Genomic DNA, 25,348 nt, shown 5'->3' with positions numbered 1-25,348 from the left:
CTAAAGTAGAGTGAGGTGGGAAAAAGTCAGGAGAGAATGATTGTTGTTAATTGTTGAATTTAGGCGCATGTTAGGCTTCTAGACTAGTTGGATGGCCATTCATTGCATAAAGAATGAAAATATGATTAACAAGCAAAATTTGTTGGCTTCGAACCTGTCAATTAGTCTGTCATTTGCAACGTACCTAAACTATCCAAAGCTTTATACTGTATTCTATATTGTGGCCTACCCAGTCATTTAATCATCGACTCTTACTTATCTGTACTTCGCAGGCCCTACCTCAGTAGTCATCTAAAACTGGTTTTATCGCTAACTATCCTGTGGCAATTTTCAATACCAAAAGCTATACTGTCTATATCAATAGCCTCCTACCAAGAATTCTTTGGACGCCCTCATGCCTCTTTTGCCATCTACAAAATCAGTCTTAAAGTCTTTCTTAATGGGATCTCCACTAAGTCTCCTAACAGTCATTTAGTCATTGACTCAAAGTGAATCATTAAGCTACTTTTCTGTCCAAAAAATGCTCTAAAAAGTACTCCGCAGGTATTTCTATTTAATTTTCATATCGAAATGAACGGAATGGAGCAGCATAAGGCATAAAATAAAAAAAAGTAAAGAAGATGCTGATGAAAAATATGAAAAGGAGTTTTTAATTAATTACAAACAAGACTAAGTGCGAATAAAATAATGATTCTAGTCTCTCTGTCTCTCTTCTGCCTTAATTTATCTCCATGCGAAGCTGTAAAAATCGAGAAGCGAATATATTTAAATATTTAACAGCATAGCATCATCAGCGTATTTCAACATTTTAACATTTGCCACCCTTTTTTTGTGCCAGCCAAACATCAATTTACTTCCAGCATTATAAAGTACGACTAAATGATGACAGGTGCCTATGGTACTGAAAAAAAAAGAAGTCAACCTTTGTGTACTAATTCAAAATCATTGACTCCATTTCCATTTTCATCCCTCAACTAGACACTGCTTTATTTACAATGGTGGATCATCAGAAGCACGTCTTAATGACTCCATTGAATATTTTGTGAATATCCTTCTTTGAATTTCCCTTTATCTTTGCCTCATTCATGAATCGACCGAATGGATGCTTAATTTATTTATTTTTAGTGGATTTTTCTGACTGGAAAATGACACTTTTGTCCGTCTGTCTGTCTATCTGCCTGCTTGTCTGCCTATCTGTCTGCCTGCCTGCCTATCTGTCTGCCTCCGAAGTGCTCCATCAGTTTGAGCTTTTTCGATACGGGCTTTTTCCAATGATTTGTGCTTTAGCCGACTTTCTCTTTGATTCTCTTAGCATGTAATTAAGGATGGCGGCTCGAAGTAAGTAAGTAAGTGTGTTTAAGCCTAGGTAGGCGACTTTCGAAAAACCAGATTGGATTATCAAACATTTCCTTAAGTTTTACGTACGTATTTTTTACGTAACCCTTAAAAATATGACTTTTTAAAAATCCACTTTAAAAATCCACTTCCGTTGGTCACGAGTGACCACGTCTATTCTAGTTTTTTCTACCACCCCTTGAATTATGTTCATCAACTGACTGAATTTACACAAGAGAATGAGGGAAAAATTTATTGCGAAAACCTTTATGAATTAACAACAGCACAAAATAAAATAATGGAAGTAAGCGAATTTAAATATTTTACTGTAAATATGTTTGCATTAAAGAATTGCTTTTTAAAGCAAAAATATTTCAGATATTCGTTGAATACTGTCTGCATTAACATAAATGAGTTGATTAATTATTTATGTATAATTTTTTATCTACTGGAGGTTATTTTAATATCTCTTGAGATGTACCTTTTAATGTACATAGATACATTATGTTTCCCATGATGTTTAAAGACCAAAAATCATCCTCATCAAAACATAAAGTAAAGTCAATAAGGGACCATGGTTAGCATGTTCTTTGGAATTTTTTATGTTATAGAAGGATGATGGCTATAGATTTATATCCTTGTTGTAATCATGTAACTACATAACTTTTCAATAAAATCAATGAAGAACGAAGCAGGAAATCTTGGAATATCAGATAAATCCCTAGCGTATAGTTGGCAGGTTTTGAGCTTGTCGGGCTTCATACTCTGATATTAAGTGATTGATTTCAGCATCCATTGTATACCTCACTTACTTACATCGCTGACCGTACAGATCAATTGTGATCCATGGTCTCTCTCAGAAAGCTAGCTCTATCGCTGTTTTCTGTCTGTCAAATTGTCAATTTCCAATGCCATATCTATGGACAGCTTCCTTCCAAAAATTAAACAAATTGTTAATTAACAGTCTAACTGACCACCATGCACATTAGTGGAACTCAACGTTTGTGAACCACCTTGTGCCATGATACATGATACGATAAAGTTAGAACAAAGTACAAAGAAGGAAGTAATAATTATTAGTTTGGATGCTTTAGTTGGACATCACTGTATTAAATATATGTATAGCTATAAGCTTCGGGTAGGTCATGTAGTTTTCAAAGGAATTTGCCCGAGCAACTTCTGCCCGAATTCGGGGTGAAAATTGTTCGAAACTAGCCGTCACATTGCCGTCTGGGTAACTTCAACTCTTATCAAATACAAAATGCTGTTCGGGACAGCAGACATTTAATGTTAATAAATATATTATATATATAGTTATATAATATATATATTATTTCATTTGTATTCCAGAATACACCCATAAAACTAATCCCAGATCACATCTGGATCTCAATTCCTGGTGAATTCTAAAACAACACAGCAATAATGCGCACTAGATAAACAACATTGCCAACATCATCAACTATATTTCAGTTTTTCCCTTATTTAAAGCACATAAAAAGGGAAAAAGAAAAAGAATGAAAACTTTTCACTTGGTTTACACCTGTGGAAAATTTTTGTGTGCCTTCAAGGTTTAGCAACTTTGTCAGTAAGAAATGTTATAAAAGTCAAGAACGTTTTAGGAAATAATTTGAATTTAATGAAGATTTGTGTGAAAATATGAAGGTTTGAACATTATTGTGCCTTGATATTTGAACTTGCAGAATGATTCCATTAAGTAACAGCCAACATGCCATAAATTTCTTACTAAATAAGAAATCATCGAGTTCAACAATTTAAGTGCTTTCCAGTGAAAAAATGTAATGAAAAGTCATTTACGGGTCAGGAAACTCGAAGCGGCTGACATAATCTTTTGTAGGACATCTCTATATTCCATTTTGGATATTATAAAAATACCCAGAAGATAAATAAAATCCCTCAACTGAGTTGATTAACCTTGAATGTTTCAATATATTCATCATATATATATTTTAGGTTCAGCATTAACATGAAAGTAAAGCAACAGCAGACATAAAAGTTAAGTAAACAACACGAAAAATAAATGAAGACCACAGGAAATGAAATATACATGTTGGATATATAGAAACTTTCTCATTGGCAAAAATTGAAAAAAATACATAAAAAATGGGTGAAAGAAGATCCAGCACATGTGAGGAGATTATTATGCTTGCTTCCAAGTGGAAATGAATGAAAATTGTTTGTTCATTTTTATATATTTTATGTGAATAAGAGGAGCTAGAGCTTGAAAAATAAGAAATGAGAAACATTTTAGATTAAATTTTTAAACATTTTTTTTTCTTCTTCCTTTTTCGCTATTCTATCTTGCTTCCTGTAACTGTCTTAAACATGTTGGAAACTTTCACAGGTGTGGTATGAAACCTGAATTTTCAATTTTATTTATTTATTTATTCCTGTAGCTTTTTTTTAGCAAAGTTTCTTGGTGCATGAAGACGTTGGAGTTTAAGTTTACTTTTCTGTCTAGTTGCTTATTTAGTTTACTAATTGCGGTTGGTAAAGTTTCGTATGAAACTGGCAATTTGAGTTCAGCTGATTTTTGTACACTGACATTAAAGTTTATAATTGATGAAAAAAGTGCTAGACAAACTTGAAACTAAAAAGTTTTCTCCTACGGCTTATAAAGAATTTAGTAATTCAGATAAAGAAGGTCTATAGATGTGCTTAAGCGTTAGGCACTTCATGATAGGTTAACGAATAAGATTCTCTTGACAACCGCTCTCAATCCTAAATCTGCCAAAGGAGAACAGGCTGCGATTAGTCGATCGTATGTATAGTTGTAAATTCTATTGTCAAGTCTCTAGCAAGACAAACAACCGACATAACTGGCATAACTGCCGATATAGCTAGACATACGGTCGACTGATCGCAGCTTGTTTACTCATACTCAATTGACTTAAACTTCTCACATACTCTTTTGACGACATTATTGCCTGTAGCTTACAAATATGAACTGTGCTTTAAGTAGGTAGTTCTAATTCGAAAAAGCCGCAAACGTTACAAAAAATCCAACAGAATTTAGTCCTGGATGAATAGATTTTTATTGAGCAAGTTGTATGTCTAGTCCTTAGCTAGACAATGCCGGTTTCAGGCGCTAACTGAGGGATGATATGGGACACAATTGATCTGTTTGTCAAGCAAAGTATGTAAGTTAGTAGAACTGGAATTATAAACGACCAGCTAAAAACCAATCAACCTGTGTGCTATAGCAAAAAGTACCAATAAGTACCAAATTACTAAACCACTTCTTAACCCAGCTCTCATTTCAATTTCGTCCGAAAATATCCAAAATTCCCAAAAACCATACCAAATATAAAACGGTGTGAAAAGCCAATGAACATGTTAATTGGAATTTTTGCGCTCAAAATCCTCAAAAGCCAACTTGTCTGCCCACCATCAATTCATTTCTATCTTTCAGTATTTATTTAAAGGTACAAAACAATAAAAAATACAGATGAAGATAAAATAAAAAATTTAAGTGACTTGCCAACGAATGAAAATAAATATCGCGGACGATAGAAAAATTCTTTCTGGTCTTTTTTAAAATAAGGCAGCAAAGGGAAACATCTCGAGCTATTATTTCGACGGCAAGAAAGAGATATTAAATTAAATTTATAATTTATGGCATTTTCTTGTACTTTCTTGATACTCTACATTCATTTCCTTTAAGCCCAGAAGCGCTTGGAAGTAAAATTATATAGCATTTATAAACATACATCTCTCTTATTCTAAACCAGTCACAAAGGATGGTGAATTATAAAAGAAAATTTTTGAATCATTTCAGCATGTTGATTTCATAGCACAGACAGGAATGGAATGAACATTTCTTTGATTTACTTAGACATGTGTGTACATGAAAATGTGATTTTTTTCTCCTTCATTTTCTCTATGCTGTATGGAACTCACACGGGGTACGAAAATTTGATTAATGCTGTTCAAAAATTAAATTGTTGAATTTTATGATGAGCTTAATAAGAATTTATGAGGGAAATCTTAAGCAGATATGCATATTAATTTTAAGTACATTTGAAATATGTGCTGAACTTTTTTTTCGAGTGGAAGATGGTAAATGTTGCTTAAAAAAAATAATGTACTCGTCTATGAATTATGGAGATTTAAAGAATATGTGAGTTTGGGATATATTGTATGTGCATGTTAATAAAATGCTGGCAAGGACGTTGACGGAAGTTTCTTGAAGGGGATTTTTCGGAATGAAACACAAAAATTTAGTAAATTTTAAATTCCTCGAGCAGTACACCAGCATGTTTTTCAGGACTACACAACGTTGCAATGTTAATAGTAAGACGAGAATCTGATCTGATGGAAGCGTGATGATTAATTTCGTCATTTTTATGGCGAAAAATTTGCTTCGCTGCATCATGATGCTCGGGATTTTGTTTCCAAGAGCCGAATTATATTGAAGAATTTCATCCAAAATAAGGAGGTTCTGATCGAAACCAGAGTTGCAAAACAAGCATCTGTCACAGGCAAAAACCGTACAATTTCATGATAATTTGTATGGCTTTGTAAGAAAAACACAGAATTATCAAGAAATTGTACAGTTTTTGCCTGTCATAGGGGCCTGTTTTGCAACTCTGATCGAAACCCTCACTAGCTACAATGTTGAATTTCGTCAATTAAGATCTCATGATCTATTATACTTGTCGCAGAGATGTTCAAACTAAACAGAAGTTTTTCAGGTTGAACCTTGATCAATTTGTCGACATTGCTGTTATACATTCTCAAATAGAGCAACTTCAACAATAATTAACCAGAGCTTTGAGTAGACTCAAATTGTATATGGTCAATAACAAAAAACAGATCAGAGCAGATTAATAGTAAACCTATGTATGCCAATAGAAGAGTCCTCAAAAATAAAGCATGCTCATCTATATTAATTGAGTCTTAAGTTCGCTCATTTTGTCTGTTAGCATAGTCACATGACTATGCTCATTGTCTGAAAGGAGCATGTGACTGAAAATCATAAGGATGTGTTAAAATTTTGTAAATTCTTGTAAGTTACTTAAATTTCAAAATCAATTCCGTCAAAACCTCAAAGGAATCATGCAATACCTTGACAAAACCATTAAAATTTCAAAAATTGAAACTTCAATTCTACCCCCTTTTCAATAGCACTAAACATGCATGCTACATTTTCAATATTCAATGTATTTATTCAGAACAAAAAAAAGAATGTTTCAATATTGAAGAGATAAATGCAAAGATTTTCCTTTTTTGAATGCATTTTAATGTTTTATGATAATTTTCCGAAAAATGGAATGGAATGAAAACAGACAAGGAAATTGTGTAAAATGTGCTGTCATAAGATGAATGAAACAAAGGAGTTCCTCGAGGGGAAATTGTGTTTTGTTTCAAAAGATTTCAGATTTATAAGTTGCAATCTATTATTCAGTTCATTGTTCTATCTATGTCTCATCAAAATGCATTTCCTTTCTTTTTTTTATGTGCTGCTCTCCAACAGGAAACTGTTTCATATTTATTCATAGCGCAATATGATGAAAATGTTGTTAATCGGACGACGTAATTGAATATGTAAATTACTTCTTTTTTTACCGCATCATATAAAAATATCGCTGTAAATACTGACAAAGCAGAGCATTTAAAAATGGAGAGGACAGACGTACAGAGAAGGTTGATGGGGAAAAAGGATGTGGGGTCGTTCACTTATTACGGGAACAGCCTAAACACATGATTTTTTTTAATGGAATTTTTGTAAGGAGGAAGGAGGGGAGTGTGGGAACTGGAACTAGAAATCCGTTTATCTGCGTAACGGAATAAGTGAACGGCCCCTATGATGTCAGTCGACGTTTATTTTAACTGTACTTTTATTCACTGTGTATTTTTATGATTTTGGGTTCACTTTTTTAAAATTAACCATGCGAGAAATAGGTTTTTTATTTCATGTGACATAGAATGTATCTATATAGACATGCCTTTTGTAGAGACATTTTCTTCTAGATTGAAAATATATATTTTTATCCTTTTTGCATGCCATAGAGTTAAATTGAATTATTCTCATTCAGGTGAACGAAATGGAAAGTTTTTGCTCTTTTTATTCCACAAAGTAAAAGTATACATCTATAATAAATTTATCGAATCTATGGAATATAACTCAATATGTCGTTGACATAGCATAGAAATCTTTATCATCAAATAGAAATTCTTTTTTTTTCATGTCGACTAGAATATCGAAATTAAGTTTCCTGAACTGTAAATTAATGTGAAAATATTTTTTCTATCTTTTCATGTCTCATTCATGCTTTTCTGGAGTTCAGAGTTGGAATGTAAGTGAATACATTTCATAAAATCGCAAGTAATCGTATCCAAATGGACAAAAATAAGTCATAATAATCATCAACATTTGACATTCTGTCTGCCATTCAAGTTTAAGTTACGTCTCCATTTTGCTTTGGCAATTTTGATAAAATTGAAGTTTCATAAGCACGTCCCTTTTATTATCTATAGAAACCCAACTTTGAATAATTTAGAAGCTCTGCTCTTCTTGTTTTACGGGATTATACCCTAGTAAGTTATAACTGGTTAAAGTCAAGTTAATGACTAGTTCTAAGGTATTTTCGGAAAAGCTTCTTTTACACTTCTGATTTAGATAAGTCTTCGAGGAAAGTTTTATTCTCGAAAATCCCTTCCTGGCTAAGTTGGCTAAGTCCCTTCAGGCTAACTTCATATTAACTTCTCTGTTTTCATAACACAATGGTGAATGACTCCATTTTTTTCAAATTTTTCTATCCTTTTACTTTGTGATTAAAATTGTAATTTGCATAAAGAAAACTTCGCAGTTTGCAGATTATTTAAGAGCATAGCTATGCTAAAATAAAAATTAATTCACTTTTAAATTCAATTTGTCTGCAGTTATCTTTCATTGTTGTCATAGTGCATTTAATTGCCCGTGAGCAAGATGAAAAAGTGCACTGAATCTACTGAATTATTTTGCATACTTTTGTTACATCAGCTGGTGGTTGAGGATCATGAATTCAAGTAGGGATTAAGGAATAAACGAAATTTTTTGTCATTGAAAAGTTTTTTTATGAAGGAATTAAAATTTCATAATTTTATGGCGGATTATGTGTCAGATTATGTATATGAAAGGCAATACAACTGGTAATTAAATGAGATGATTAAAGTTTAATTTTAATTTGAAAAAATTAAATCGATTTAAAATTTCCAGAGGGGCACAATGTGATGAACTGCATTTATTGCCGATAAATTGGTCAGAATCAGTCGTTACGGTCTTTAAGTGAGGATTTATTAACGTTTTATCGCTGTTATGCTGACTTAGCGGTACCATAGCAAACACGTTCTGGTGTTTGAGTTTTGTATTCAGCAACTTCATTCCTCACCCTACCTCCATCATGCTTGTACAATTTTTAATGCCAATTAATTGGTCGTGAACCTCAAAAATCAAAGAAACCATGTGCTTATTTAAGAGCAATAACCGAACATCTTTAAAAAATTAGAACCAAAATCATCAATGGCTTTAAATGCCTTCTCAACAAATCTTCCATCTTTAACAGCAAATCGTGCAAAAAAAAGTCTTTCTGAATATGACTTAAAGAACTCTCAGTAAGGTCAAGAGAAAGGTTTACCCAAATTTTCAAATTTTGCAAATGAAAGCGAAAGAACAAAAAGCCTTTTGGCAAGTAGCTTTTGAAATGGATGTTAAGATTGAAATGAAAAATCAACAGTGCTGGTTGATTCAATCTTGAAATTGTATTCTTTGTTCATTCTCATGAATTAAATAAAGAATTTCTTAAAGGTTATTGTCGGAGCTGATATTTGGAACTTGGATGAATGGCTGAGTTCTTTGTTTAAAGTCAGAGGATTGTCCAATTTATTTCTGAAAAATTGTTGCATTATTCACAAAATCGTCGTAAAAATCATGAGCCATAAGCTATGTTCCGGCAGGCACATGGAGTGGAAAAATCGGAATTAAGTGACACTAAGTCAGCGTGATGACTTAGAGTTCTATTTTCTCCAATCAGACACAAACAGCACAAATCGGATAATCGATCCGAAATCCAGCACTTGACTGACGTGACTCTGGAATGGTGCCGGATTTTTGATGGCTTAACCGATTTGTGCTACTCGAAATTGTCACTTCGGCCTAGATATGACATATGACTTTCAGACAGGAACCTATGATTCCAGCCTTATTACCTTCACATGCAAATAAAAACAAATTGAATAAAGCTTAAAAATTCCATTCATTTTAATTTATATTAAGTGCATTCATAAATAGAACAAACTCATCCTTTTTATCATCCGATTCACAGACACAACACTCATCTGTGCATGCAAATGTTCACAAGTGACTTTCAAATACCTAAATATAGAGATTTTTCAGAATCCGATTATCATACAAAATTCAGTTAACAGTAAAAAGTTTGTCGCACATAAATGCACATACAGGATAAAGGAATCAGAATTTGGCATTAAAACTTTACATTTACACGTTCACATCTCCTTAATTTTATTCCAGAAACAGTACAAACATTAACATTAAGCAGATTGTGCAACATGCTAAAAGATGTTGCTGCATAAAAAATGAAATATTTATTGCGGTTCATATGGAACTAAAGTTTAATGCTGGCAAATAGCGCTTAAAAAATGCAAACATTTTAGCGCATACACTCAACCCATTATAAGATTTATGAAGATGCTTCCGTTTCTCTTTTTGAAAAATTATGAGCTTTTTTTTTCATCCTGCATCCTTAATATGTAGTATAACGTTTTGTGCATGCTGTTGTAACATCCTTTGAAAATTAATTTAGCGCAATACATCAAAAGAATGAATTTTACGGTTGCACTTAAATTATGATTCTATATGTGAGCACATCCGCTTTTAGTTTCATAACCAGAATACATTAAAAAATTATTTTCTTTTAAGTAGCAAGGAACTTTAAGGCTAATGGCTGTATTATATTGCCTGGAAGAAAACTGTTGCACATTCTTTAATGTACTTGTTGAATGACTCGAACTTAATTCCTTTTTTTCTTTTTCCATACACTTCACTTGGCATTCTGCCCAAAAAAAGAAGCATAAGATGAAATAAGTCTGAATCACTTACAAGATATTGCCTTTCTCGTCGTCGTTTTTGAAGGATCTTAAGGCTTCGAGTTTTTCTGCTCCAAAATCCCCACAGATGTAACCGTTCTTGATCTGTGTGCTGCTCGCTGGCTATAAAAAAACTTCTACTTGAGAAAATAAAGTCTTGACAGTCATATTGTCTGTAGGAAAAAGAAATCCCCGAAGTGTTCTCTCGCTACTCATAACAAACAATTCTCGAGAATTCTGTAACCAAAAAAAAGTTATTTTTTTTCTCTCCTTATGTTTACATTCATCACTTCCGATTCACACGACAATTCACTCTTAAAATATTTTATGACTTACTGCGATTTAATTTTTTGTTTACATGACTTGCGTTAATCAGCACGATTGAATAAATTAATAGTAAACTTGTGGAGATAAGAATTGTACATAAAACTCTGAATTACTCACTGGCTTGTTATCAGTTCAAGTTAGAGCTTCAATTGAATAAGTCATACTAAAAATATATTTTTAATTTGATAATTTTGATTAAATTTTTTAAAAAGTCTTTAAAAGACTAGCTTAATAAAATGAAATTAAAATATTTGTTCCTCCTTGCAATGTGCATTGCTGTTGCCATTGCACATCGAACACGCGAAAATGACAATCAAAAGAGATTACAGCGTAGCGATCAAGACAATGCATTAGCTGAAAATAACGGTTCAGTCTCAGATACAAGTTCCATTGAAGAAGATGCTTTAGAGGATCCACTTCCAGAAGATACCAACAGTCCAAAAGAAAGTCCAAAATGGGGAAAGAATGGAAAACGTAAGAATCGTAAATGGCGTAAAAATAAGTGTAAGAATGAAAATAAAACTGATGCAGCATCTGAAGACGGTGACAGTAATAAGGAACAAACAGAAGTAAAATGTGAAAGACATCGACACCGTGGATGGCGTAGACGAGGAAACAAAGACAAGAAGGATAGCACTGAAGAAGATCAGAATGAAAATAAACTCGACAGGCATCACCATCACCATCACCATCGTTGTAAAGGAAATAAAACGGAATCAGATGATTCAGTTCATGGTCAAGATGGAAACTATGAAAGACATCATCACGGATGGCATAAACACGGACGTAGGAATCAAAATAAACAAACAGATGATCAAGACAACAATCAAGTTGAAAATGAGGAAGGAAAACGTGAAAGACATCGTCATAGAGGAAATACAATTGAGAATGGTGAGCATGTTCATGAGCATGTTCATGACCCTGAATGGCACAAAAAACACAATATTCCAATGCCGGAAGATGGACAACATCATCATCATCATCACCATCACCATCATCATAATAAAACTACAACAACCAGCACGACACAAACTCCCCCAACATCTGTTCCACCAAGTAATGACGAAATAGTAAACGAATTTGATGTTAGAGCCAAGTAAGTAGCTAAACATAGATTCCAAAATAAATAAACAGAAGTAAATTTTCATCTCTGATTATTTCTATATATAGTATCGAATAAATTGACCTCTATGGCAACAACCACATCGGATAGTGATGAATGACTCAACTGAGAACCATAAATTTTTATTTATGGCTACATAAATTTTAAGAAATAAAGAAAAAAAAGTTTACACAACAAATAAAAAACAGAAAAGCTTTCTGTCAAACCATAGATAATGCCTTTATTCTCTCTTCCTTATCTTCTTTACTTGTTGATTGCATGAATTTCTCGTCGTAGCAATCGCTTATTTTTCTTCTTCCTTTTGCAAATACGAAAGAAATTTTCACTTTGAACTCTCATCTGTCTTCTAAGACAATATTTATATATCGTATGAATCGTAAAGCTTCTCTTTTAGAAAACACTTCTTTGCCTTTACAGTAATTCCGATGAAAATTTTCGTTCCCTTTGTGATATTTTGCTTGAATTTTTCACATAAATTTATTGAAAATATCTTTAAAAGAGAGTTCAGCAATTCTTTTAGAGATCAAAAATTGGAGAAATCATGTTAGGATTGCAAAGGTAGACCAAAGAGCTCATGGGATTACTGTGTCAGCAACGATGCAAAAGTTCTGGGAATTAGAAACTGGCACCTTCGCTAAGGAAGTAAGTATGTTGGGTCTTATCTGAGCATAGGTGATAAAATATTTGAGGTAGTCAATGAGTTTTTTTACCTAGCATAAATCATCAACAATAATTTAGACACGACACTGGGTAAAATAAGTTTGAGAAAGGTTTAAGAAGTCATGAAGAGAAGCTGTTCATAGAGATAGCATTGCACTCAGTATCGGTAATTGGTACACGGAAACCAGCGGTATAGAGTGACTCTATCTTTAAGAGACATCATGGATCGCAATTGATCTATACAGTAAGTAAGTAAGAACAAATTCTTAATTTTATTATTTAATTCAAACTGTTACATTTGGATAAACACATATATTTTACATCAATAAATCAATAAGTAGGATAGCTAGCCAGTGTGATGTAGACTTGAAACCCAAGTCATACTGCATATTTTTGCCCCAGCAACACAAATGAAGAAGACTCCGTCATTTAATTTTAAAGGCCTCACAGCCATATGGTCTAAATGTGGGCGGCTTCCATTTGTTATTAATAAGAGGACTGATGCAGAACCTTAAAAGGTTCGAGGTGGAGTCTTATTCATTTGTGTCACTCGGGAAGTTAGGATTCAATATTTAGAGCTTTCATAATTTTTCCTAACTTTTCATTCATTATCTTTTCAACTTTATCAATCACACGCTGTTCAATAAGTTTAATTTTTGCATCAATGGAAACTAAAGTTCTATAGCGAGAAATCTCAATTTCCTTTTGAACTTCCTCTAGCTTTCTGGTATTCTTACTCAAAGAATTGCTTAAAGTTTCCTCGATATTGTCAAATTTTTCATCAAAAATCGAATAGGTTTCATCAGAACTGCCATTTTTTGAGGTTAACAACTCTAATTTTTCAATAGAACCTTTTAAATTTTTAAGTGATTTTTCAATTTCATTTTGTGGGATTTTCAAGTTGTTATACAAATTCGTCAAGTTACTTATTGTTTTTAAAACTAAGTCCATTTGACAGCAATTTGAACAGTTTTGAGAAATATTTGTTTCATTTTCATCAATTGAGGGAACTGAGGAAGTCAACAATGTCAAATTAGTTTCAGATTTTGGTTTTTGAACAGACTTGGACATTTTGAAAGTTTCAATTCTTTCCAAAAATGAAGAGTGATTTGAGAATTTAGACTTTTTTAAAGCTTCCTCAAAGTTGCTCAATTTTGCGCCAAATAAATCCAAACTCAATGTTTTTGAATCATTTTCTAACTTTTTAAATTGCGTATTTAAGTTAAGGAACTCAATATTTGCGCAGTTCTTCTTCACTATCTGAATGAATTTTTTGACTCTTTCTTTTGAGTCCTGGACATTTTGCTTAACGCATGGTGTTTCATAGAATGCACAAGTGTTTAGCTTATCTAAGTGATCTAAGACATTAGGATCTATATGAATAATTTTTGATTCGTGAATTCCAATAACTTCCAACTCTAAATTATAGTCAAAAAGTCCTTCTTCTATCACTTCAATAACGTTACGAGTCACATAAAAATTAACCAATTTTGGGAAAGGCTTTAAGTCATTCTTATGAATTTCTTTTAATCCAGATCTATATATATGAATAGCTTTAAGATTTTTAAAGAAAACTTCCAGTCCTTGTGGAAAAAAATTAATTGTTTTTTCTTCAACATCAAATGCAATCACGTCATCATTTACTTTTGAATTGTTATGAATTCCAACAACAGATGTTATCTGTGCTGATTCTTTGGTTGTGATGTTTGGATCATTTTGAACTAAGCATCGATAAACACTGGAACCCACACGATGAACATAAATAAAATTAAATTTACATTCGATTGTTGTTGACCATAGTGAACCACAACAAGTCATCAAGATACAAAGGAAAACACTTAATAAATAAAAAAGGAATTAGGTCATCGATTTAATTTTAGAGTTCTAAAATTAACCTCACCAGAAATTTTTAATCATTTTGGATGGCTTACAGAAATAGATTTTGTGTCTTAAACCGACTAAAGTTCACGATTAAATGACTTAAATTTAATTTTTGAGCATCTAATTATTTCAAAAACAACAACTGATAATTTAAATGATTAAAAAGTAACAAAAGTTCTCTTGTTATTGATCGAAGGACTTAAGCGCATTTTTCACACAGCGATCAGTAATTGATTATCTGATATCAGGTTCCGACATAAAAAACAAGATCCAGTAAGATCCAGGTCACTTCCATAACTAAAAAACAAGATCAAGGAGACTTTCAAACTAAAAAACAAGATCCAGTAAGATCCAGGTCACTTCCGTACCTAGAAAACAAGATCCAGGGCAATTCTAGACCTAAAAAACAAGATCCAGGAGACTTGAAAATTAAAAAAACAAGATCCAGGTCACTTTTAGATCAGAAAAATAAGATCCAGTAGGATCCAGGGCAATTCCTGATCTGAAAAACAAGATCCAGTAAGATCTTGGAAACGTTAAGACAAAAATTACAAGATCCAGTAAGGTCTAAGTACTTTTTGAAACAACGGTTTTTTGAAATTTAAACTTTTTAACGGATTTGAAAATTTCAAAAATTTCCCGCAAAAATTTGTTTACATTTTGCGCTGAAATGTAAAATTCATTAATTATCGAATTTAGGAATGATTACAAGATTTAAGACTTTGTGATGTGTGACTCGATTTCAGGGGAAAGGAGGGCAAGTCTGGCTGCTGCAATCTCAGCCATTTTCTTAAGTTTATGACAGAATCATTACATGGGATCTTGTTGAATTTTTCATCTCTCGACCTGGTCGAAAAAAAATTCTACGTCAGTAACGGATAGTTTTTGCTAATTTACTCGAATATTTTCCATTATGCTATACGATTTTATATTTTTATCCTATAGAACTCGCCGAGACACGCAATTTGGTACCAAATTTACATACTTTCGTTGCTTAGTTCCTTTGCTAGAGTCATTTTTATAACCGTTACTGACGAAGAATTTTAGGGATTTGGTAATTTGAGCTTACGAAGCCATTAATAACTTTCTTTGTGTACCAGCTAATTTAAAAATTTTTGGGCTCAATTGTGTATGAGCTTCTTGCTGACATTTCTGACTATTAAACTTATGAATTAACCTTGTTTAAGATAGTTAAATTAACAATTTTGTTGAAAAATTTTGTAACGGTTGGCCATAAATTTGAATTTTTTCAACGAAATTTAGTCGGCAAAATTAATGTAAACAAACAAAGATTCATTGAAAACTAATTAATGCAATAGAATTAAACTAATATTCAGGCAGAAAATGATTAAATAAAGTGTATTCTGTGCGATAATCGATCTTAATCAAAGGCAATGGAATAGATTTGGTGATTTTTTTTCAAACCAAATTTTTGTTGCATTCACACAAATTGTTCTATAATATTTGAATTGTGAAAAACCGTTATTGAAATTTCCTCAAATTTTCGACCAGGCCGCTCTTTATTTTGCTTCTTTCTCCAGATACTTTACATGAAATATGTTGCATGACTGCATATAAAATCAGATCCAATTTATTCTCGCCTTTGTGTGAAAGAGATGAAGATGAAGAAGAAGTTGAAATAAGGAAGTAAGTGAGAGAGAGGAGAAAAAGGATGAGAATTAAATTACCTTATGTACTTTACAGCATCACAAACAGAGAAATATTCAGTACAATCATGACATTGACAGAGCTTTTGCGAGCCATGAGAATAGAATTATTATTTAAGAGAATACTGACAACTTTTATATTTTATTTTATAAGCAGTAAGCTATGAATTCTGCTTTCATCAACATTCTCTCGTATTAATGCCGGTTCCTCAATGTTTATTCACTCATGAAACATGAATTATTAAACAATGGAAGAAGAGTTTTTACGAAAAAAATAAATAAAAATAAAGCAGAACAAGAAGAGAATATTGAAAACTTTCGACATTGATTGATTCTTATATATGAACAAGAATAGAATATTTAGGTATGGGGTCATTCGTAAATGATGTTTATCTCAGAGTGGTAAATTTGTGATATGTCAACGGAAACAGTTAATCTGTCACAGGTCGTGATATGGCCATCATCTGTGACAGGTCGCACCTGTGACATGCAGATTTAATCCGTCGATATTCCATCATCTGTGACAGATGACACATGTGACAGGGAACACACGTGACAGGCGGCACATGTGACAGGTCAGGCCTGTGAAAAGCCAAAGAAGAACCAACCTGTCAACAGGTAACGTCCTCTGACAAATCACTTTTGGACAGAACCTGTCACCTCTACCTGTAACAGGTACCTGTCATAGCAACTCTGGTTCACTTTGATTTGCTTCATGTGTTGCTACTCACTTGCCAAGTGTCACAAAGTTATAGAATCCATTAAATATGTGACATCATTAACTAATGAACCCCTATGATGATTAAAGATTTTTTTTTTTGTTCAAGCACATCGAATAACTTGTTTTTGGATATTTTACGTATTCATCATCATTTGTTATGTTTTTATGTTTTTGAAACGAAAGTAAGTACAGGTTTAATTGCTTCCATCGATTCTCCAGCAACAAAAACACAACAAATATGAAACATAACATTCTAAGAATTTGGATATTTCCGAATGTATAAAATACAAAACCGGTGTTGTAATTGACTGTCGATGACTAAAATTACTCTTTGTTGGATATATTTTTAGAATTTTGCATTCACGTGCTTATTTTTGATTTTCGAGAATTTCTTTAAAAAATCACCGGCTTTAAACCAACTTTAAACCTCTAACAATAGTTTAACTTTTTTTCACAGAATTTCTTGCAAATTGATGATATTCGCAGGGTTGGGATCTTGAATTGAATTATGAGGCATGATGAGTAGATTTCTTGGATTTTCATGTTTGACGGAAGGCAGACCATGGGTCACAGTTAGCTCATGTACGGGACATTAGCATTAGATTACTGTAATATGAAAGCAGTATGACCAAGGACGGTTCTAACAGAATGTATGTACTATGAAAGTATCTTCATTGTGAGTTAGGGCTTTTGGTGTTAATACAATAAAGGAAGTTTAGTAGAGCATTTAAAGGGAGTAAGGGAAGTCATGGATCACAGTTGATCTGTACGATCATAGCTCTAAAATGGAATTAACTTGTCAGCTACTATTTCTAAGTTGACTGTCAACATTTTGGCTAATCGTAGCCGCTATGCCTAATTGATCCAAATATTCGTTCAAATAATTATGTCAAATGATGTAAAGTTAATAGTCCAGTTGAACGAGCCAATATTCCGAGTGGACAGCTCGATTAGTTGTTTTCTTGGGTATGTCTACGTTATTACACTAAAATCTCTAAAAGACCAGAAAATGCATTAAAGACTGATTCCAACCCGCATTATGACAAGAAATAGATTTGATGCAAAGCGTCTTTATTTTGGACATTTCCAACTCAACTGCAGATACTAAAGCTGTTAATGAGTGTCATTTGGATTTTTCCCCGATTTCTACATTTTTATCGATTTTAGCAAGAAACGGAAATACTTTTTGATTCTTTGAAGACATTCATATTTGTTAGCTATAGATGGAATCAACCTAATTGTCTTAGAAGTCTATTGATGCACTTAGTGAACAAAAATTCTTAAAAGGCAAGCTAATGTCTAGTTGATTTACCCGAGTGTGTACTTGACAGCTGCATATTATCACACCAGTACTTTCAGGCACCATCCAGTAAATCATACAAATTTGTTGGTGATTTTTTTAAGCTCCAATTTCCTTGGGATTTTCCAAAAACTTTATGTTTATTTTTTGAAAATTTCTTGTTATTTCTTATCAGTGCAAAATGAAACTGGAATCAAGCAAAGCTTTAAAAACAATATTTTCAATGACTTAATCTCACAATTTTTTTATTGCCATACTCTTTCACAATCTAAACTTTATTAGGATTTTATACAAATCGCAATTTGTTTAATTTTTTTTAAAGAATGTTTGACTTTGGCACATGATTAATTTTGCATTTTGCACACATAATTACGTCTTTAATTGTGTGTATCAATAAGCTTGTTATAGGTAGTAATTCTACTAGATTCTAGAAAGTCACTTCTCTTATCAGCTTTCTGAAACTTGCACAAATGAGTAAAGCGACGCTCTATTTTTATATATTATTTTCACGTTTTGATTCTGAGTGATGCGGTATAAGATTATGCTTTACTTAAAATTGTTGTTGCTTTGTTCCTTGCAAATATTTTTTTTTATTATTGCTTTGAATCTCGTTTTTGAATTTTTTTTTTCTTTTCTTTTTGTTACTGAGACGATTTGGGAGAATAACAACTTTACTTGTTCTTTTTTTAGTATATAAAGCATTAGCACTCAAGTAGTCCCGAATCATTGTATTTTTACCAACAGTTAAGTGAAGATCATATTTAATAAGATGAGAATATTTATAGTGTTGAGTGCTATATTTGGTTTGTTAAGTGCTGTCCCTTATGGATCGAAACTAGGAGGTGGTGGTGGCGGCGGTGTTATTGGCATTGAGCCAGCAGGACATTTTGGTGGATCGGGTTCAAGTGCAAATGCAGGAGCTAGTTCATTAAGCAGTGGTAATAAATGATGAAAAACATTTCTAAATTAAATTAATTAATTTTTCTGATTAAATCTACACTTTTAATCAAGTTCCTTTATTTAAAATGTGAAATTATTAAATTTTGAATTTAAATTCATCGGACTTCCATTATGTAATTATTTAAAGGTGGTAAAGGAGGCTATGGAGGCGGTGGCCATGGAGGTGCTGGTTCACATGGTTCAGCTGGAGGTTTTAGCGGTGGTGCTGGCCACGGTGGATTTGGTGGCTCAGCATCAGGATCACAAGCAGGTGCTCAAACTAGCTCACTTTCATCAGGTAAATTTTTAAAATAATTTTTTAAAATTTCTAATTTAAATTCATTTAAATTTTCAAAGGAGGCGGAATTGGTGGAGGAATAGGCCATGGCGGATCACTTGATCATGGAATTGGAGGTGGCGGCATTGGTAAAAATATTTTTTTATTGCCTTTTTTTAAATTTAGAATTTTTATGATTTTTTAATTTATTTTTTTTTATTTCAAAAAATTTAAAAATTCAAAAATTTAATTGAAACAATTTTTAATCCTTTCAGGACATGGTGGTGGATCCGGATTTTCAGGCTCCGGATCAAATGCTGCTGGAACTTCCTCACTTTTCTTCAGGTAAATATTACATAAAAACTTTAATTGCTTTATGATTTTAAATGTTTATTTATTATTTTTAAATAAATTTTTAGGAGGTGGTATTGGAGGTGGAATTGGAGGCGGTCATGGCGCCGGTATTGGAGGCGGTCATGGAGCTGGCATTGGTAAAAATATATTTATTTTTTTTTAAATATTTTATTAAATCATTTTTTATTCTTATCAGGACATGGTGGTGGACTATCTGGTTCAGGATCCAATGCTGCTGCAGGAACATCCTCAATTACCTCAGGTATGCATTTATAAAATTGCTTTAATCCCCAAAAAAAATTAAAAAGTCTCTCAATAAATTTTTAGGCGGTGGAATTGGAGGTGGATTAGGCCATGGAGGTGGATCAATTGGAGGTGGTTCAATTGGAGGCGGTCATGGCGCCGGAATTGGCGGCGGTCATGGCGCTGGTATTGGAGGCGGTCATGGCGCTGGTATTGGAGGTGGTCATGGTGCTGGAATTGGAGGCGGCATTGGTATGACATTATATACTTAACATAATTCTTAAATAATAATAATTTCTTCATTAATTAGGACATGGTGGTGGAATCTCAGGCTCTGGATCTAATGCAGCCGCTGGAACATCTTCATTGACCACAGGTATGCATTTATATCCAAAGATTTTATATCCAAAATAATTGATATATTTTTTCAACGAACTTTAAGGCGGAGGAATTGGAGGTGGAATCGGAGGAGGCCATGGTGGTTCAATTGGCCATGGAGGTGGACATGAAATTGGACATGGAGGTGGGCATGGACATGGTCATGGAGGTGGTCATGGACATGGACATGAACATGGGCATGGATATGGACATGGACATGAACATGGACATGGAGGTGGGAATTGGTGGTGGTATTGGTAAAAATAATTAGATTTAGAACCTCCTATTGTAAACTTAAATCATTTGAAATTTTAAAATATTAAATTACAATTTTGCTTATAGGACATGGAGGTGGAATTTCTGGTTCAGGATCACAAGCTGGTGCAGGAACATCCTCAATTGTCTCAGGTAAGCATTCATATTGACAATAAAAATTTAAAATAATTAAATATTCAAATGATTTTAAAGGAGGAGGAATCGGACATGATATTGGAATCGGTCATGGTGGCTCTGCTGGTCATGGTGGTGGTATTGATATTGGACATGGAGGTGGACACGCCGGAGGAATTGGCGGCGGTATTTCTGGCTCAGGTTCAAGCGCTGGTGCACAAACATCATCAATTACTTCAGGAGGTAGTGCTGGAGGATTAGGACATGGCGGTGGAATTGCACATGGTGGTGGAATTGGTGGAGGTCATGCAGGCGGATTTGGTAAATATATTATTTTGTTGCTATTTTGAAATTTACTAAGCAGTATTTATCGTTGTATGATGTTTAGGAGGTGCAGGCTCGACAGCTGGTTCATCCGCAGGCTCATCTTCAGGAGGTTTTGGACAAACAGGTGGTTTTGGATTTGGTGGTCTCGGACATACAGGAGGCTTTGGAGGTCAACATATGGGCTTCGGTATGCCTGGATTTGGATTTGGCCATATTGGTGGAATCGTTCCATTTGGCAGCGGATTTGGCTCATCTGGTGCAAATGCAGGAGCTAGCTCATTATCAAGTGGCGGTGGATTTGGCTTAGGAGGTTTTGGAGGACCTGGATTCGGAGCATCAGGATCTAGCGCTAATGCCGGTTCAAGTTCATTGTCAAGTGGTGGTGCTTTTGGTTTGGGCGGTTTAGGCCACTCAGGAGGACTTAGTTCATCAGGAGCAAGCGCAAATGCTGGTTCAAGCTCATTGACTAATGGCGGAGGATTTGGATTTGGCGGAAGCTCATCAGGTGCCAGTGCTAGTGCAGGAACAAGCTCATTATCAGGTGGCCATGGAGGAATCGGAGGTGGTTTGAGTTCAGCTGGTGCTGGTGCAAGTGCAGGAACTAGTTCATTGTCAGGCGGTTTCGGAGGTGGCCATGGAGGTGGACATGGAGGTAATTTCAAGTTATTTTTGTATGGAAGTTCTTGTTTTAATTGAATTCATAATCTTAGGATCAAGTCATGGTGGAGCATCTGCTGGCGGTCACTCTAGCGGCGGTGGAAGCTATGGAAAATAAACTCATAATATTAGGAGTGCAAAGTTTAATCTATAAGTTTACATATATGTGATAGATCATTTATTTTAAAATGAATAAATTAAATCTTTTCAAATCTAAAAATAACTGATGAATAGTCGTTAATTATCATGCTAAAAAAATGACTTTGGATGACCTATTGCATAAGTATACTCAAGAATATAATTTGGAAAAAAAGAATTGACGAAAGTGATCATAAAAGAATCAAATGCGATTGAGAAAATAATATTTCAAGGAGATTAGTGAAGATGAGTTAGTTGAGTGCTTGTATTGAGCTTACATTGTATTTTTTGTGGATTTTAATTCTGCCGATCATTGAGATCCAAAGTTGCGCTAGAGCGATTCACGACGAATAGTTGTTTACCAAGTGAGAGGTGGCGCCAGACCTCTGCACTCAGATGAATAACAATTTATACAAACATTATCTGTTCAGACCTTACGATCCATAAACTGCGGGTTATATGCGGTTAATGACTAATTGATAGTTTAAAGATTGAGGATTCGCAAGATCTCCCGCTCAAACCTAGAGCTAAACAATTTTTAGTGGGATTAAAAGCTGAAGTCTACATAAGAAGGCTTTAACATGGATTTCTACTTCATATGGTGCGAAAAAGGACAAGTTGAATATTTCTCCCCACCAAGTTTCGAACCCATGATCGCTAGGTCAGTATTGAAATAATAAGAACCAAAGCACTTAACCATTCTGCCTTCGAGTCACTTCGATTTCACTTCGACTCACTTTGTGAGTCTGTATTTGTAAAATTACAGTTAATAATATGCTTAAGATCTTGCCGGACGGCACATGGCTAAATTCGGAAAAAATAAGAGTTTGGAGTTCGTTTCGAACCCGTATGACCTTTTCCTACTTTGTTTTGCTCTTGCTTTATATGTGTGATGATCGTTCATGTCAATTACACGCTAAGCTCATTTATTTTGAGAATTAAAAGGTACAAATGAAGATTCAAAAACCAACACAAATACTCAAACGTTATTAATTTTGAGCAGCTTAAAAGCGCTTGTTATCAAACTTTAATTTACTAATCAAAATCAAGCTTACTTAACTTAATTTTGAAATGATCGTTGGAATTGAGCTTTAAACTTGATTTTATTTATTATAAGCTTTATTTCAGTGAAGAAGTTCGAGATTCCAGATAAAGCTATTGCTTGCTTTAAACAATTTGTCAAGTCATGACTTCTTATTTAATAACCCAGCGTTAATATTGATTTAAAGTTAATTACATCATCCATCAACCAATCTTAATGTAAATAAAAGCTAAATCAATTGCAAGCACGACTGAAAGTTTAAAGATAATCGTTTCACGTGCTCATTGTTAAGTTTAATCGGAAAGAACAACAATAAGATTTTAATTGCATTGGATAATGAATTAGATACACTCAATTTATTATCAACACTTAATAAAATGGATGAACTTTATAGATTCATTGAACTTAAGATACTTAAATAAATATTTGCATAGACATTAAAGTTTTATTTTTTATGGACTGTTGGAAATAGAAACCATATGATTGACTTTTATGTGGACGGTTTTAAATTCTTGGAAATTGCTTGCTTAAAATCATAATGAACATAATTAACAGATTGATTAATGAGTCGAAGTAGCTCGGTGGCGGAATGCTTTAGTACTTCGGTAGCTAATTATTGTGATACCGTTTAAGTGGTCATGGGTTGGAGACCTAGAGTAGAAACGTGGCTCATAGCCTCCCTTTGTCTGAACGGCAACATTCTCACATTGAGGCTATTTATAACAAGGCTCACAACCGACATTTCAAATTTCGATGATCAATGAAAGCAACTTAATCGATCTTCGAAGTCTGAGCTTACTAATCTCTCTGATCCATGAATTTGTTCACTTTCGCTTGCACATCATTTCCATCTATTGCGAATCTATTTTCTATCGTGGGTTGTAAATTCACACAGTTGATGCAGAAAATATCCTATTAATATTTAATGCAACTGTTTATACAATACTTTAAGCATCACATCAAACTCTCTGCAATTTAATTATAAATAAGTGAATCTCAGTATTAAAACATCTTGAAGACGTATTCCAAATGCATATTGTGTTTTTTGAAAATACAATATCATTAATGTCATTCAGTTTTGTGAGAAAGTCTTGAGGTCAATGAACTTTGCGAGAGAAATAAAGTCACTGTCTTATTATCTTTTGTACTTTAACTTTAATGCATTAGTCAAAATAGTGAATATTTTATGGAGTATTAGAATTTTATACTTCTAAGAAGCTGTTTACCTTAACTGACATTTAAAAGTCATTCCTCTTATGAATCATAGTTGTATCGTGATTCCCCTCATTATCAAAAAATGATTTCAAAATTTTAAGTTTGGACGAATGTCGTCATAAAGATATTAAAGATATCAAACCGCGTGACTTGAAAAGGAACAAGTTTTTAGTGATTTCTGTTTTGGATCAGTATTGATGCTTAAATTAAGTTTTTTATTTACATGACATTAAAAAGCGGTTGAGTTGAAATTCAAAGGCGGTTTAAAAATTCCTGGAACTTATTGATGTGTTAGACTATGTGATTGAAGATGTTGTAGATTTTCTGTCTGGAAATTAATTAAGAAAGGATTCCTCTATCATAATAATACGAATTAGTCCATGCACAATGATTTTAGGACTGTGAGTGAGGAATTGGCAGTAAAACTTCAATTTTTGACTTTACGTAATTAATGAATAGCTCCTTATTTTGTGCTGCATAATTCACATATTGGAAATTTTTCTAAGACGTGTTTTATGTGAAAACTAAAATGTGTTTTGCAATAATCGGCTATAATTTGGCTAAAAATGACACTTTTTTGCATCGTGTGCATCAGTGGATACGTCTCATGAATTCAAATTCCAAAATCCTACAGAATCTATTCTTCCTCAATCAATTTTTAGGAACAGCTTAAGACAACAGAATTTTCAGCCTTAAAGGTGCGCATCCTTCGAAAAAAGTTTACCAAACATATCCCAAAATTCGGCAAATTTATGCAGCATGTTCAATAAAAATCGAAAGGCAATTAATTGTGAAGATTTATTGATGAAATTAAGATAGCATTTAAGTCAATTTTTGCATTTAATGTCTCCCTATATGTAGTCTTTTTATGCTTTCTTTCTTTTTTTATTGTGTTTATTTGCAAATTTACAAAATTTGCATCTCCTATAAAAGCACGAACTTTCTTCATATCCAAATCATTCAGTCTTAACACTTTCAGTCGGAATATTAAGTTAAAACTATTCAAAATGAAAGTCTTTGTGCTGTTGTTTGCTTTAATTGGATTTGCATTCGCTGGACCTCAATTTGGACCACAATATGGTGGTTATGGACATCGACCATTTGGAGGCGGTGGATTCGGTGGCTCACAATCACATGCAAGTGCTAATGCTGGCAGTTTTAGTACCGGCGGAGGATTATTTGGACTTGGTGGAAGTGGAAGCCATGCATCAGCCAATGCTGGAAGTGGATCATTTGGATTTGGAGGTTAAATGAAGCATCCAGAAA

At 33.4% G+C, this 25,348-nt stretch overlaps 4 protein-coding genes and 1 long non-coding RNA gene across 6 annotated transcripts; 3 read left to right on the top strand and 2 right to left on the bottom strand.

The window, feature by feature from the left end:
• Positions 1–9,834: 9,834 nt before the first annotated feature.
• LOC139092079 (uncharacterized) lies at positions 9,835–10,992 on the bottom strand. Its single transcript, XR_011544568.1, has 2 exons — positions 10,457–10,992; positions 9,835–10,326 (listed from the first exon to the last, which is right to left on the bottom strand). It is a non-coding gene; the product is annotated as an uncharacterized lncRNA (long non-coding RNA).
• LOC139092078 (sarcoplasmic reticulum histidine-rich calcium-binding protein-like) lies at positions 10,897–12,108 on the top strand. Its single transcript, XM_070642360.1, has 2 exons — positions 10,897–11,866; positions 11,941–12,108. Exons 1-2 carry the CDS (start codon positions 11,007–11,009, stop codon positions 11,948–11,950), a joined length of 870 nt encoding a protein of 289 aa, XP_070498461.1. The 5' UTR covers positions 10,897–11,006; the 3' UTR covers positions 11,951–12,108.
• Positions 12,109–12,802: 694 nt separating this feature from the next.
• On the bottom strand, positions 12,803–14,516 carry LOC139092077 (girdin-like). The gene is made up of 2 exons (XM_070642359.1): positions 14,454–14,516; positions 12,803–14,390 (listed from the first exon to the last, which is right to left on the bottom strand). Exons 1-2 carry the CDS (start codon positions 14,468–14,470, stop codon positions 13,112–13,114), a joined length of 1,296 nt encoding a protein of 431 aa, XP_070498460.1. The 5' UTR covers positions 14,471–14,516; the 3' UTR covers positions 12,803–13,111.
• Positions 14,517–18,833: 4,317 nt separating this feature from the next.
• On the top strand, positions 18,834–19,702 carry LOC139092081 (uncharacterized). Its single transcript, XM_070642363.1, has 4 exons — positions 18,834–19,060; positions 19,210–19,359; positions 19,419–19,487; positions 19,614–19,702. The coding sequence occupies exons 1-4, from the start codon at positions 18,892–18,894 to the stop codon at positions 19,685–19,687; spliced, it is 462 nt and encodes a 153-aa protein (XP_070498464.1). The 5' UTR covers positions 18,834–18,891; the 3' UTR covers positions 19,688–19,702.
• On the top strand, positions 19,700–21,910 carry LOC139092080 (uncharacterized). 2 transcript variants are annotated; one of them, XM_070642362.1, is made up of 9 exons: positions 19,700–19,829; positions 19,889–19,954; positions 20,020–20,187; positions 20,246–20,311; positions 20,378–20,458; positions 20,656–20,721; positions 20,782–21,024; positions 21,092–21,682; positions 21,741–21,910. In XM_070642362.1, the coding sequence occupies exons 1-9, from the start codon at positions 19,715–19,717 to the stop codon at positions 21,803–21,805; spliced, it is 1,461 nt and encodes a 486-aa protein (XP_070498463.1). In that variant the 5' UTR covers positions 19,700–19,714; the 3' UTR covers positions 21,806–21,910. The 2 variants fall into 2 exon arrangements, with proteins under 2 accessions (XP_070498463.1, XP_070498462.1); XM_070642361.1 differs by having other exon boundaries at positions 20,378–20,548.
• The last annotated feature ends 3,438 nt before the right edge of the window (positions 21,911–25,348 follow it).

The sequence above is a fragment of the Chironomus tepperi genome, unplaced genomic scaffold (genome assembly GCF_022539635.2).
Source record: "Chironomus tepperi strain 1889 unplaced genomic scaffold, CSIRO-AGI_Ctep_v1 contig_291, whole genome shotgun sequence".
NCBI classification, from domain to species: Eukaryota; Metazoa; Arthropoda; class Insecta; order Diptera; family Chironomidae; genus Chironomus; species Chironomus tepperi.
The sequence above is the reverse complement of the archived record's forward strand: the minus strand, read 5'-3'. Positions and strand labels throughout refer to the sequence as shown.

Excerpts from the sequence above, each read along its gene's own strand:
- LOC139092078 (XM_070642360.1), top strand. The coding sequence starts at position 11,007 with ATGAAATTAAAATATTTGTTCCTCCTTGCAATGTGCATTGCTGTTGCC.
- LOC139092081 (XM_070642363.1), top strand. The coding sequence starts at position 18,892 with ATGAGAATATTTATAGTGTTGAGTGCTATATTTGGTTTGTTAAGTGCT. Across the intron at positions 19,360-19,418 it reads AACTAGCTCACTTTCATCAG|GAGGCGGAATTGGTGGAGGA; the intron begins GTAAATTTTTAA and ends AAATTTTCAAAG. Across the intron at positions 19,488-19,613 it reads AATTGGAGGTGGCGGCATTG|GACATGGTGGTGGATCCGGA; the intron begins GTAAAAATATTT and ends TAATCCTTTCAG.
- LOC139092080 (XM_070642361.1), top strand. The coding sequence starts at position 19,715 with ATGATTTTAAATGTTTATTTATTATTTTTAAATAAATTTTTAGGAGGT. Across the intron at positions 20,188-20,245 it reads TGGAATTGGAGGCGGCATTG|GACATGGTGGTGGAATCTCA; the intron begins GTATGACATTAT and ends TTCATTAATTAG. Across the intron at positions 21,683-21,740 it reads CCATGGAGGTGGACATGGAG|GATCAAGTCATGGTGGAGCA; the intron begins GTAATTTCAAGT and ends TCATAATCTTAG.